Genomic DNA, 12,506 nt, shown 5'->3' with positions numbered 1-12,506 from the left:
ATAGCAAAATACACAGATCTGAAGTGTTAAAGTTCCATGAGTTTTGATATATGGCATACACATGTATAACTCACACCCACACAGGATATTTTCTTCACCATGGAAAGATCTCTAATGCCCCATCCCACTCAGTACCCAGACCACTGTTCTGATTTCTTTCACTGTAGATTAGTTTTGCCTGTTGCACATGTTTTTCATCTTTGTGATTCAGAACTTCCCAATTTTATGATATTTTTATCGTGGGAAATAATTACATTTTTATGATGTTTTGCAGCTTAACGTTGAGAAAAGAAAGGAAATGCAACAAGAAAAGCAGAAAGCACTTGATGTAGAAGCAAGAAAGCAGGTTAACAGGAAGAAAACTTTACTGACTCGTGTCCAGGAGATTCTTGACAATGTTCAGGTGTGTGATTTATGCAGTTTCAGTTATAATACAGAAATAATAAGATAAGCATTGATGATAATTTTTCTGAAATATATTTGCACTTAACTAATTACTAATGTACTTTACTGTTACGTTTGAGAAGCTTCATAATTTGTGATTTTCCATTTCAGTTACTCCAAAGAGAATGCACTTGCTTGTTAGTGTTGCCCAGTACTTGAATCAGAGGATATTTGCACAATGGAACCATACACTGAATATAATTGCTTATTGTTTGCATTTTGTGACTCTAAAAACATTGAATTCTCAGTGACAAAATGATAGAATTGGGCATTATTGGCCAAACTAATTAGACTATTGACTAAATTACCTTATTCTCATTCTTTGCTTAAGTAAATAACTGCCCCCAATTTTTTTTTGGTGAAAATTCTGCTCTTAGATACACAAAATGCAGTTTAGATACGTTGAATTGTTTAGATGCATCCTGTCTAAAAACTATTTAAACAACACATCTACACCTTGTGCAGTTATTTTTAGATTTGTATAAACAATTTGTTCTGACATGTGGATCATTTTGTACTAAAAAGAAAAACAAATGAATTAGATCGAACGAATAATTTCTACAACATGTAGGAGTGTTCTGCTGTGTAACATCTTTTTGTTTTTTCATAATCTTAAGAGTTTGTGGTTTGTCTGTATAATTCGTATTAGATGACACATGTATAATGAACCTTAAGGGCTCATTTCTCTGTTGGTAGTGTAAACCAAAGAAAATGACTGAAGCGAGTCTCAATCGATTTAGAGGTTTGTTTTGCCAAGGTTGAGGATGTGCCAAGGAAAAAGAGACAAAAGTTGCAGTAGGATCTGTGGCTTGTGCTTTTCCAAAAGAGGTTTTGAGGACTTCAGTATTTAAAGGGGAAAGAACAGCAGGAGGGGAAAGAGGAAAGAAAAAAAATGTAGGGTAGGTAGTGAGATAAGTGGTCACATTTTTGTGAGGTTTTGATTAGCACTCACTGAATCCACATGTCACATGTGAAAGGTGGGGGTAGAGGAACAGTCAGCTATGCATTCATCTCAAGCTCAATAAATCTGCATTTTACATAGGATAAAGTAAACAGAGTAGAGGAGAAGTCAAATATACATTTGTCTCCAAAGGGATGATTTCTAGTCATCTTTGGTCTTTGTCAGTATCTTGTCAGAGTGAGATTCAGCAGAACTCTGGGTTGGTGTAAAGATTTTGGGGCCTACAAGGAATTTCCTTGTGAGCAATTTGCAAGAGAGGCTACCTGGGTAGATAGGTGGCCTTCTATTTTGCAGCTATCTGTTTAGGAATAAAAGGAAAGCAGTTTTTGTGTGACTCAGTTCCTAAGCTTTACTTTTTCCTTTGACATGTGATTTTCCATTTCAGTTACTTGAAATCCCTATGTAATGAGTCTTTAGAATCTGATGAAAAAGTCAAAGGAATATATAGAAAGAGAACAATCTAGACACAGTCTGAGAGTTATAGTGACTCTCATTTGACATAGTTGAGTTTGGGGTCCTGAGATTTTATTTCCCTGTCACAGTAGTATATAGTGTGTGGGTAGTAGATTTCATTACTGTCCGTATTAAGTTTAAAAAATGGATTGAGTAGTGCTAATTTAACTATAAGAGGTGAGTTTTTTACTTACTAGATATTTCCTGTGATTGATACGAAAATGGCGTATCATTTTTGGTCCATTGAGGGAAGATAAAATATACTACTAATAAAATTGTTAAAAGAGCATATATAATGTTGAACTGTAATGAATTAATTACTCAGATAGGAAAATTTTATATAAAACAATTAGATTTCTGCTTCACCTGTAAAACCTAAGATTCTATGATAGAGTTTTTTCTTGTTGTTATTTAGCTTGTCTAACTAAAGGCTCATTTTAGTGACGTATAAACAACATAGCTTCCGAATATCACAAATGTGAAATATTTTATATAAGGAAATCATCTGTTTTACTTAAACCTGTGAACATGTTCATGGATTTCATAAATATGCATCCTTTTTGTTTTATTTTGGTCCTGAGGCTGTGACTAAGTATGTCTTGTACTGTTGATTGCATAGTACCTGGAAACCTTTTTGCATCTTTTTTGTTTTATTTTGGTCCTGAGGTTGTGACTAAGTATGTCTTGTTGTACTGTGTATTGCATAGTACCTGGAAACCATTACCTGTCTTGGGATTTGTAAGGTAAAATAGGAGAGCCATGTGGTCTAGAAAAAAATAAGCACATACAAAACAACCAAAAAATATTGTAATATTCAGGCTTTTTTTGTTGTTGTTGAGACGGAGTCTCACTCTGTTGCCCAGGTTGGTGTGCAGTGACGCGATCTCGGCTCACCGCAAGCTCCGCTTCCTGGGTTCATGCCATTCTCCTGCTTCAGCCTCCCGAGTAGCTGGGACTACAGGCACCCACCACCAAGCCCAGCTAATTTTTTATATTTTTAGTAGAGATGGGGTTTCACCATGTTAGCCAGGATGATCTCGATCTCCTGACTTCATGATCCGCCCGCCTTGGCCTCCCAAAGTGCTGGGATTACACACGTGAGCCACCGCACCGGGCCAATATTCAGGCTTTTGATGTCTGTATTCATATGATAATACTATGATTTTTGCCAGTTTAATATACGGATGTATAATTACCTTTAGAAGCCATCGTAGTTCTCTTTTTATTCTTTTGCAAAGTTGGATCATTTAGATACAAAATATCTATTTTTATATTTATTTATTTATTTATTGAGACAGAGTCTCACTCTGTCACCCAGGATGGAGTGCAGTGGTGTGATCTCAGCTCACTGCAATCTCCGCCACCTGGGTTCAAGTGATTCTCCTGCCTCAGCCTCCTGAGTAGTTGGGATTACCAGTGCCTGCCACCATGCCTGGCCAATTTTTGTATTTTTTGTAGAGATGGAGTTTTGCCATGTTGGCCAGGCTGGTCTCGAACTCCTAGACTCAAGCAATTCACCTGCCTTGGCCTCCCAAACTGCTGAGATTACAGGCATGAGCCACCTCTCCCAGCTTTACATATATTTTATGTTTCTTTTTCTCATATATGTAGTTCTCATCTTTATCATCTACCAAATGTTTACCTATTTTGGCTGTTCCGAAATTCATTAACAACTTGCTGTTTTAACTAAGCATCAATGAATCAAATTGGATTTTGTTTTAATGAATTGAGTTTTAAGTTCAAATATTTCTTATTTCTAAATAATTTAAGCTTCATGGCTGGGCTATTGTTTACTACAAATTTCCCTCATTTTATGGAGGGATTTTAGTTAAATTTTGGAGTAAGCATGTGGGTGCAGGAGTCTTATTACTGAATCAGTTTTGCTTAATCAGTGTCCTGGACAAGTTAGTTTTTGTTAGAGAGGGAATCATTTATGTAAGACATTTCATTACTTGCTGTTTATTGCATATATTATTATCCTTGGATGATACCTGTCCTACGAGGAACAGTTGGTAATGTTAATAACATGAATAGAAGAAATTTAAGGAAAGTGCTTCTATTCTAAGATTAAATTGCACATGGATATATGAATATATCTGTGTGTGTATACACATATATATGTTCATATTTGTATCAGATTAGATAAGTTTCTTTTCATAAGTCTTTTAATAACTTAGGCAGGATGACCAGTGGGTGTTTTTTCAATAATAATTTGAGCCCCCTGTGATACAGGATACCATAGAAACCTGTCATCTTAGTTTTTCTTTATGTTTTGAAATGTCAGAATTCTGAATCTTCAATTTCATTTTAGAAAACAGTGAAATCAGAGACTTTGTGCAATGAGGAAATATTAATTTTTAAATTTCCTGTTTCAGGTTAGAAAAGCACCTAATGCCAGTGATTTTGATCAGTGGGAGATGGAAACGGTTTACTCTAATTCAGAAGTCAGAAACTTGAATGTTCCTGCTACATTTCCAAATAGCTTTCCAAGCCATACCGAACACTCTACTGCAGCAAAGCTTGATAAGATAGCTGGGATTTTGCCACTAGATAATGAGGACCAATGTAAAACTAATGGAACAGACTTAGCTAGAGATTCAGAAGGATTTAATTCTCCGAAGCAATGTGATAGTTCCAATATTAGTCATGTAGAAAATGAAGCTTTTCCGAAGACCTCTTCAGCAACTCCACAAGAAACTCTTATTTCTGATGGTCTCTTCTCAGTAAATGAACAACAGGATCTACCACTTTTGGCAGAAGTCACCCCAGATCCCTATGTAATGAGTCTTCAGAATCTGATGAAAAAGTCAAAGGAATATATAGAAAGAGAACAATCTAGACGCAGTCTGAAAGGTAGTATGATGAGAATTGTTAATGAGAGTCATTTAGACAAAGAAAATGATGCTGTTAAAGTGGCTGACTGTGTAAAAGAGAAGGCCCAGTTGACAGGCAAACACTGTGTCTCAGTTATTCCTGACAAACCAAGCCTTAATAAATCAAATGTTCTTCTCCAAGGTGCTTCCACTCAAGCAAGCAGCATGAGTATGCCAGTTTTAGCTAGCTTTTCGAAAGTGGACATACCTGTACGAACTGGCCATTCCACTGTTCTAGAGTCTAATTCTGATTTTAAAGTTATTCCCACTTTTGTTACTGAAAATAATGTTATCAAAAGTCTTACAGGTTCATATGCCAAATTACCTAGTCCAGAGCCAAGTATGAGTCCTAAAATGCACCGAAGACGTTCCAGGACATCATCAGCATGTCATATACTTATAAATAACCCAATAAATGCCTGTGAATTAAGCCCTAAAGGAAAAGAACAGGCAATGGACTTAATTGTTCAAGATACTGATGAAAAAACAAATGTGCCCGAAATTCTGCCAAAGTTACCAATTGATTTAGCAGGAGTTTGTTCAAGCAAGGTTTATGTGGGCAAAAATACATCTGAAGTCAAAGAAGATGTGGTTTTAGGTAAATCAAATCAGGTATGTCAGTCTTCAGGAAATCATTTAGAAAATAAAGTTACTCATGGACTTGCTACTGTGGAAGGTCAGTTAACATCCGAAGAGAGAGGTGCACACAAAATGAACAGTACCTGCACTGTGATGCCAAAGCTGCATGAACCATATGCCAGCAGTCAGTGTATAGCAAGTCCAAACTTTGGAACTGTGAGTGGACTCAAGCCAGCCAATATGTTAGAGAAAAACTGCAGTTTGCAAACGGAACTGAATAAGTCTTATGATGTAAAAAACCCTTCTCCTTTATTGATGCAAAACCAGAATATGAGACAGCAGATGGACACACCTATGGTGTCCTGTGGAAATGAACAATTTTTGGATAACAGTTTTGAGAAAGTTAAACGGAGACTTGATTTGGATATTGATGGTGTGCAAAAAGAAAACTGCCCTTATGTCATAACAAGTGGAATAACTGAACAAGAAAGGCAACATTTGCCAGAAAAAAGATACCCTAAGGGATCTGTCTTCATTAACAAGAATAAAATATTAGGAACTAGTTCCAAAGGTAAGGAATCCTTGAAGCATTTGATACCTGCTATGCGGATGATACCTTTATTTTAATAATTGACATTTTTGGGGAAAAAATGGTCTTTATTCATATAGGCACTTAATTTTATCTTATTAGAAAGCTTATAGTCAGCTGCAGTTTATTGCCATTTGATAGGCTTTCTTAAAGATTTTCTTGAGACAAGGTCTGGCTTTATCACCCCAGTTTGGAGTGAAGTGGCATGACTTCAGCTCACTGCAACCTCTGCCTCCTGGGCTCAAGCCATCCTTCCACCTCATCCTCCCAAGTAGCTGGGACTACAGGCTCATGCCACCATGCCCGGCTAATTTTTGTATTTTTTGTATTGTAGAGATGTGGTTTCCGGCATGTTGCTCAGGCTGATCTCAAACTCGTGAGCTCAATTGAGCCTCCTGTCTCAGCCTCCCAAAGTTCTGGGATTACAGGCATGAGCCACGGCACCCAGCCAGGATTTTCTTTTTTGAGACAGTCTGGCACTGTTGCCCAGGCTAGAGTGCAGTGGCACAAACTTGGCTAACTGCTACCTCCACCTCCCGATTCAAGCAATTCTCACGCCTCAGCCTCCTGAGTAGCTGGGATTACAGGTGTGAGCCACCATGCCTGGATGGATCTTCTTATTTAAATGATGACGCTTTCATAGTCCACTTGGTATTATTGAGAATATTAATAATTGGAGGAAACAGTTCTTTTTTTTTTTTTTTTTTTTTTTTTTTTGAGACAGAGTCTTGCTCTGTCACCAGGCTGGAGTGCAGTGGCGGGTTCTCACCTCACTGCAACCTCTGCTTCCTGGGTTCAATTGATTTTCGTGCCTCAGCCTCCAGAGTAGCTGGGATTACAAGTGCGTGCCACCTGGCCTGGCTAATAAATATTTTTAGCAGAGATGTGGTTTCGCCATGTCGGCCAGGCTGCTCTCAAGCTCCTGGCCTCAAGCTATCTACCTGCCTCAGCCTCCCAAAGTGCTGGTGTGAGCCACTGCACCTAGCGCCAAACAGTCCTGCCTGAAACATCACTTACAGTTTTAATTCACTGTATTGCTATGAGGTCTTTCTTTTGGACTATAGTTTCTAATGTTTATTTCAGTTTGCTTTTTCATTTGTAGTGCGATCTTCATGTAGTTGGCCTTTCGGTAAACACTTTAATAACAAATTATTAGATAGAGTATCAGAAATAAGGCTCTGAGTAGGTGGTTCAAAAATGGTTCTTTAGGCCGGCGCGGTTGCTCATGCCTGTAATCCCAGCACTTTGGGAGGCCGAGGTGGGTGGATCACTTGAGGTTGGGAGTTCGAGACTAGCCTGACTAATATGACGAAACTCCGTCTCTACTAAAAATACTAAAATTAGCTGGGTGTAGTGGTGCACATCTTTAATCCCAGCTACTTGGGAGGCTGAGGCAGGAGAATTGCATGAACCCAGAAGGAGGAGGTTGCAGTGAGCTAAGATTGCACCATTGCACTCCAGCCAGGGTGACAGAGCCAGATTCCGTCTCAAAAAAAAAAAAGATTATTTATTAATAAAAATTATTTCAGTTTCTGTTGTATCTATTAACAGCAATTTATTAAAGCACGTTTTTCTCCTTCATTACTCCTTACTTTATTGTCATGGTTCATAATTCTTTATTACTGATATAGAAGACATACAAATCAAGTAAATTAAGCTTTTAGGGCTTATGGGAAATACAGGGTTGGGTCAGACTGCTTAAAACCTGTGCAACTTTATTTTTTATTTTTATTTTTATTTTTTTGAGACAGGGTCTTGCTCTGTCACCCAGGCTGGATTGCTGTGGTGTGATCTCAGCTCACTGCAGGTCTGGGTTCAAGCGATTCTCCTGCCTCAGCCTTCCAAGTATCTGGGATTTACAGGCTTGCGCCACCACGCCCAGCTAATTTTTATATTTTTTGTGGAGACAAGGTTTCACCATGGTGGCCAGGCTGGTCTCGAACTCCTAGGCTCAAGTGATCAGCCCTCCTTGGCCTCCCAAAGTCCTGGGATTACAGGTTTGAGCCACCAGCCCTGGCCCATCCTGTGCAACTTTATAAGAGCTCTAATAAAAACAGTGACTGTTACCTGGGGAGCCAACTTGGATCCTCCAAGTAGACAGCATAGCAAGGCAAGAGGCTGCCTTAGTGAATATCAGAAGTACATAAGGCCAACAGAGTGGAAATTTCCTTTTTTTTTTTGAGACGGAGTTTCACTCTTGTTGCCCAGGGTGGAGTGCAATGGTGCGATCTCAGCTCACTGCAGCATCTGCCTCCCAGGTTCAAGCGATTCTCCTGCCTCGGCCTCCCAAGTAGCTGAGGTTACAGGCATGCGCCACCATACCTGGCCAATTTTGTATTTTTTTAGTAAAGATCAGGTCTCACCATTTTGGTCATGCTGGTCTCAAACTTCTGATCTCAAGTGATCCACCTGCCTCGGCCTCCCAAAGTGCTGGGATTACAGATGTGAGCTACCACGCCCAGCCCATACTTGGTATTTGTACATTTCAACATGTCTTACCACCTTCTACGTAGGAAGCTTGTATTGTCATAATGTTTTCTCTTAATTAGTAACTAAAATATCTGGAATTTTCATGTCCAGTCCTTTTTGAAACCTCAAGCTGAGAAAGCTTTATACCATCAAAGAAACACTTTCTTGGAAAATCAAAACAAGGCAAAACTACAGGCTACAATACCAGAGACCCTGGAGGACAAGTGTCAAAAAAACAAATGGTGGTAGGATGCAGTTGAGAATCAAATCTGAAAGTTAAGTAGAGTCAGGAGAATCTTGTCTGAATATATAGTCCTGGGTCTGTCATTTCAGATCAGGATGGGATCTGTTGAATGAGTGGGTAAAGGTGATGCAATACAGGTCTTACTTTACTGAGTATCATGAAATAAAAGGAGTGGAAAATGTGAATGTGGCTCAAAGTAGAGACCCAGCTATATCTTAATTGTATTATGTCAGATCCAGGAATACTCTCTTGTCAGAAGAATAATTTAAATTGAATGGTATAAAATATCAGACATTAGACTTGTAGTGAATTTTCTAAATTGAGGAGACATGTTTCTTTTCAGAAAGCGAGGAGTTACTAAAAAGCAAGATGCTAGCTTTTGAAGAAATGCGGAAGAGACTAGAAGAACAGCATGCTCAGCAGTTATCACTACTCATAGCTGAGCAGGAAAGGGAACAAGAAAGATTGCAAAAGGTGAGGAATGTGGGGGGAGATACGACTGGTAAGTGAAATTTAGCCAAGGATACCTATGAATTTTGGTCATGTATAGAATACTTGTAATTTTTTCCTCCATATTTCTTATGGTAAGGGAGTCATTTTGATACATGAATGGTATTTTTTGTCAAAATGTGAAGTTTGATATTTAGATCCTTATTTAAAAGTAACTGCATAATTTATCAAGGATATTTTATTGAATCCTTGATTTAAAGCTTAATATTTTCAAAAGGTATTTTGTAAATAGGTGCTAAAGAACACATTCTGCAAGAGTTATATCATAAAAATGACACTTGTGCTGGGCATGGTGTCATGAACCTGTAGTCCCAGCTACGTAGGAGGCTGAGGTGGGAGGATCACTTGAGCCCAGAGATTCAAGGCTGCAGTGAGCTATGATTTCGCCTTTGTGTAGCCACTGCACTCCAGCCTGGGCAACAGAGGGAGACCCTGTCTCTATAAAAAGAAAAAATAAGAATGACACTTGTTATAATATTATTATAGTTATTAATAATTTATACATTATCACATATTAAAATACATTATAGACTGGGCGCCGTGGCTCATGCCTGTAATCCCAGCACTTTGGGAGGCCAAGGTGGGTGGATCACCTGAGGTCAGGAGTTTGAGACCAGCCTGGCCAACATATAGTGAAATAATGTCTCTACTAAAAAATACAAAATGGTGGTGCACACCTGTAGTCCTAGCTACTTGGAAAACTGAGGCAGGAGAATCACTTGAACCCACAAGGTGGAGATTGCCGTGAACCGAGATTGTGCTACTGCATTCCAGCCTGGGGGACAGAGCGAGATTCCGTTTCTCGAGACAGAGAGAGAGAGAGAAAGGAAAAGAAAAGAGGGAGGGAGGGAGGGAGGGAAGGAAGGAAGAAAGGAAGGAAGGAAGGAAGGAAGGAGAGAGAAGGGAAGGGAAGGGAGAAGGAAGGAAGGATAATTTGAGGAAGAAAAACTTGAAATAATTTCTGATAATTACATGTACTTTTGGCTAAGCCTAAAATGATATCATTTTAGGACATAATTAAAAGGTTTAGCATGTTACAATAAACTGTTCATCTATAGGAAATAGAAGAGCAGGAGAAAATGTTAAAAGAGAAGAAGGCAATGACAGCGGAAGCCTCTGAGTTGGACATTAACAGTGCAGTGGAATTAGAATGGAGAAAAATAAGTGACTCTAGTTTGCTGGAAACAATGCTGTCTCAAGCGGACTCACTCCATACTTCAAATTCAAATAGTTCTGGTAAATATTTAAAAATCCTTTTGCATTTGGGAAAATGATCCTACAGTAAGATATTTATTTGGCACACTATAAGATTATATCTCCTGTTTTCAAATGATTCCATGTCCAACCCTCTTTGCCAGCTGCTTAGTAACCAGTGAAAAATGACAAGATAGGAGATCAAAGACTTGTGAGCAGTTTGTGAGCAAAGAATACCTTTGCTAGGAAAATATCAGGAAATTCGGCTCAGAGCCATCTGATCATTCATGCAGCAGGTGATATACTTCGAGTGAAAACAGTTTGCTCTCTCCTGAGTGATCTTGAATTACCTCTAATTCCCTAGTCCTTTTAAAGAGCTTATCTTCATATCTCAATTGTCCTGAGACACTTTGTGTTGAAAAGATCCATCTGGTACATAAGCTTTAAAGTCCATAAATATTTTAAGTCGGCAGGTGGGTCAGTTTTGGAGGCAATTGCTATTCTTAATGAGTATCACAAGTGTTTATTGGGATGTTCTTTGTATTCTAATTATATGACATCAGGTATAATACTATATGTATGTTTCTCTAGGTTTCACAAATTCTGCCCTGCAGTATAGCTTTGTTTCTGCAAATGAAGCACCATTCTACCTCTGGGGATCATCAACTAGTGGCTTGACTAAACTCTCAGTAACAAGGCCTTTTGGAAGAGCCAAAACTAGATGGTCTCAAGTGGGTAAACTTAATGATACATGTCCATCTATCTATTTATCTTTTCTTAAAAGCTATATTATCTTAGACTGTATAAATGAACACCAATAAACATTGTGTCTATCTTCTTTCACCTAGGTTTTTAGTCCGGAAATACAAGCAAAATTTAACAAAATAACTGCAGTGGCAAAAGGATTTCTTACTCGTAGACTTATGCAGACAGATAAGCTGAAGCAACTTCGACAAACTGTAAAAGTAAGATTCCTGTAAATTGTTTGTATTTTGCTTCTGTCTTAGTTTCTATCAGTCTTGTGACAGCTGAGCTAACAGATTAGTTCAGAACTTAAACACTTTTTAGTCACTGTAATAGGCAGTTTTAGAAGTCTGATTGTTTGTTGGGGGAAGTCAGAGACCCGGAACGGAGGGACTGGCTGGAGCCGCAGCAAAGGAATATAAATTGTGAAGATTTCATTTTAATATGGACATATATCAATTCCCAAATAATACTTTTATAATTTCTTATGCCTGTATTTACTTCAATCTCTGAACATAAATTGTGAAGATTTCATTTTAATATGGACATTTATCAGTTTCCAAAATTAAAACTTTTATAATTTCATATGCCTGTCTTTAATCTCGTAATCCTGTTATCTTCGTAAGCTGAGGATATATGTCACCTCAGGACCACTATTGTGTTAACTGTACAAATTGAGTGTAAAACGTGTGTTTGAGCAATATGAAATCAGTGCACCTTGAAAAAGAACAGAATAACAGTGATTTTCTAGGAACTAGGGAAGACAACCATAAGGTCTGACTGCCTATGGGGTTGGGCAAAACAGAGCCATATTTTTCTTCTTGCAGAGACCCTGTAAACGGACGTGCAAGTAGGGAAGATATCGCTAAATTCTTTTCCTAGCAAGGAATATTAATAATTAATACCCTGGGGAAGGAATGCATTCCTGGGGGGAGGTTTATAAACGGCCGCTCTGGGAGTGTCTGTCTTATGCGGTTGAGATAAGGACTGAAATACGCCCTGGTCTCTTGCAGTACCCTCAGGCTTACTAGGATTGGGAAACTCCACCCTGGTAAATTTGTGGTTAGACCAGTTCTCTGCTCTCGAACCCTGTTTTCTTTTGTTTAAGATGTTTATCAGTACAATATGTGCACAGCTGAACATAGACCCTTATCAGTAGTTTCTGATTTTGCCCTTGTCCTGTTTCCTCAGAAGCATGTGATCTTTGTTCTCCTTTTTGCCCTTTGAAGCATGTGATCTTTGTGACCTACTCCCTGTTCTTGCACCCCCTCCCCTTTTGAAATCCTTAATAAAACTTGCTGGCTTTAAGGCTCAGGTGGGCATCACGGTTTTACCGATATGTGATGTAACCCCTGGAGGCCCAGTGGTAAAATTCCTCTCTTTGTACTCTTTCTCTTTATTTCTCAGCCAGCCAACACTTATGGAAAATAGAAAGAATCTACGTTG

At 38.6% G+C, this 12,506-nt stretch overlaps 3 protein-coding genes across 10 annotated transcripts in view; 2 read left to right on the top strand and 1 right to left on the bottom strand.

Annotated features, from left to right (window-relative positions):
• IQCK (IQ motif containing K) overlaps positions 1 to 12,506 on the top strand; it is a 959,718-nt gene that overhangs the window by 634,072 nt on the left and 313,140 nt on the right. The window lies entirely within an intron of this gene.
• The window catches only part of GDE1 (glycerophosphodiester phosphodiesterase 1), a 241,834-nt gene that overhangs the window by 31,280 nt on the left and 198,048 nt on the right, over positions 1 to 12,506 (bottom strand). The gene's annotated exons all lie outside the window — the stretch shown is intronic.
• The window catches only part of CCP110 (centriolar coiled-coil protein 110), a 30,071-nt gene that overhangs the window by 8,369 nt on the left and 9,196 nt on the right, over positions 1 to 12,506 (top strand). For all 8 annotated transcript variants that reach the window (XM_050775002.1, XM_050775000.1, XM_050774998.1 and 5 more), the window contains 6 exons: positions 275 to 403; positions 4,234 to 5,881; positions 8,956 to 9,086; positions 10,181 to 10,358; positions 10,908 to 11,047; positions 11,165 to 11,281. In XM_050775002.1, coding sequence (XP_050630959.1) covers positions 299 to 403; positions 4,234 to 5,881; positions 8,956 to 9,086; positions 10,181 to 10,358; positions 10,908 to 11,047; positions 11,165 to 11,281 — 2,319 coding nt within the window. In that variant the 5' untranslated portion in view covers positions 275 to 298. The remainder of the gene's footprint in view (positions 1 to 274; positions 404 to 4,233; positions 5,882 to 8,955; positions 9,087 to 10,180; positions 10,359 to 10,907; positions 11,048 to 11,164; positions 11,282 to 12,506) is intronic.

The sequence above is a fragment of the Macaca thibetana genome, chromosome 20 (assembly GCF_024542745.1).
Source record: "Macaca thibetana thibetana isolate TM-01 chromosome 20, ASM2454274v1, whole genome shotgun sequence".
In the NCBI taxonomy this organism is placed as follows: Eukaryota; Metazoa; Chordata; class Mammalia; order Primates; family Cercopithecidae; genus Macaca; species Macaca thibetana.
The sequence above is the reverse complement of the archived record's forward strand: the minus strand, read 5'-3'. Positions and strand labels throughout refer to the sequence as shown.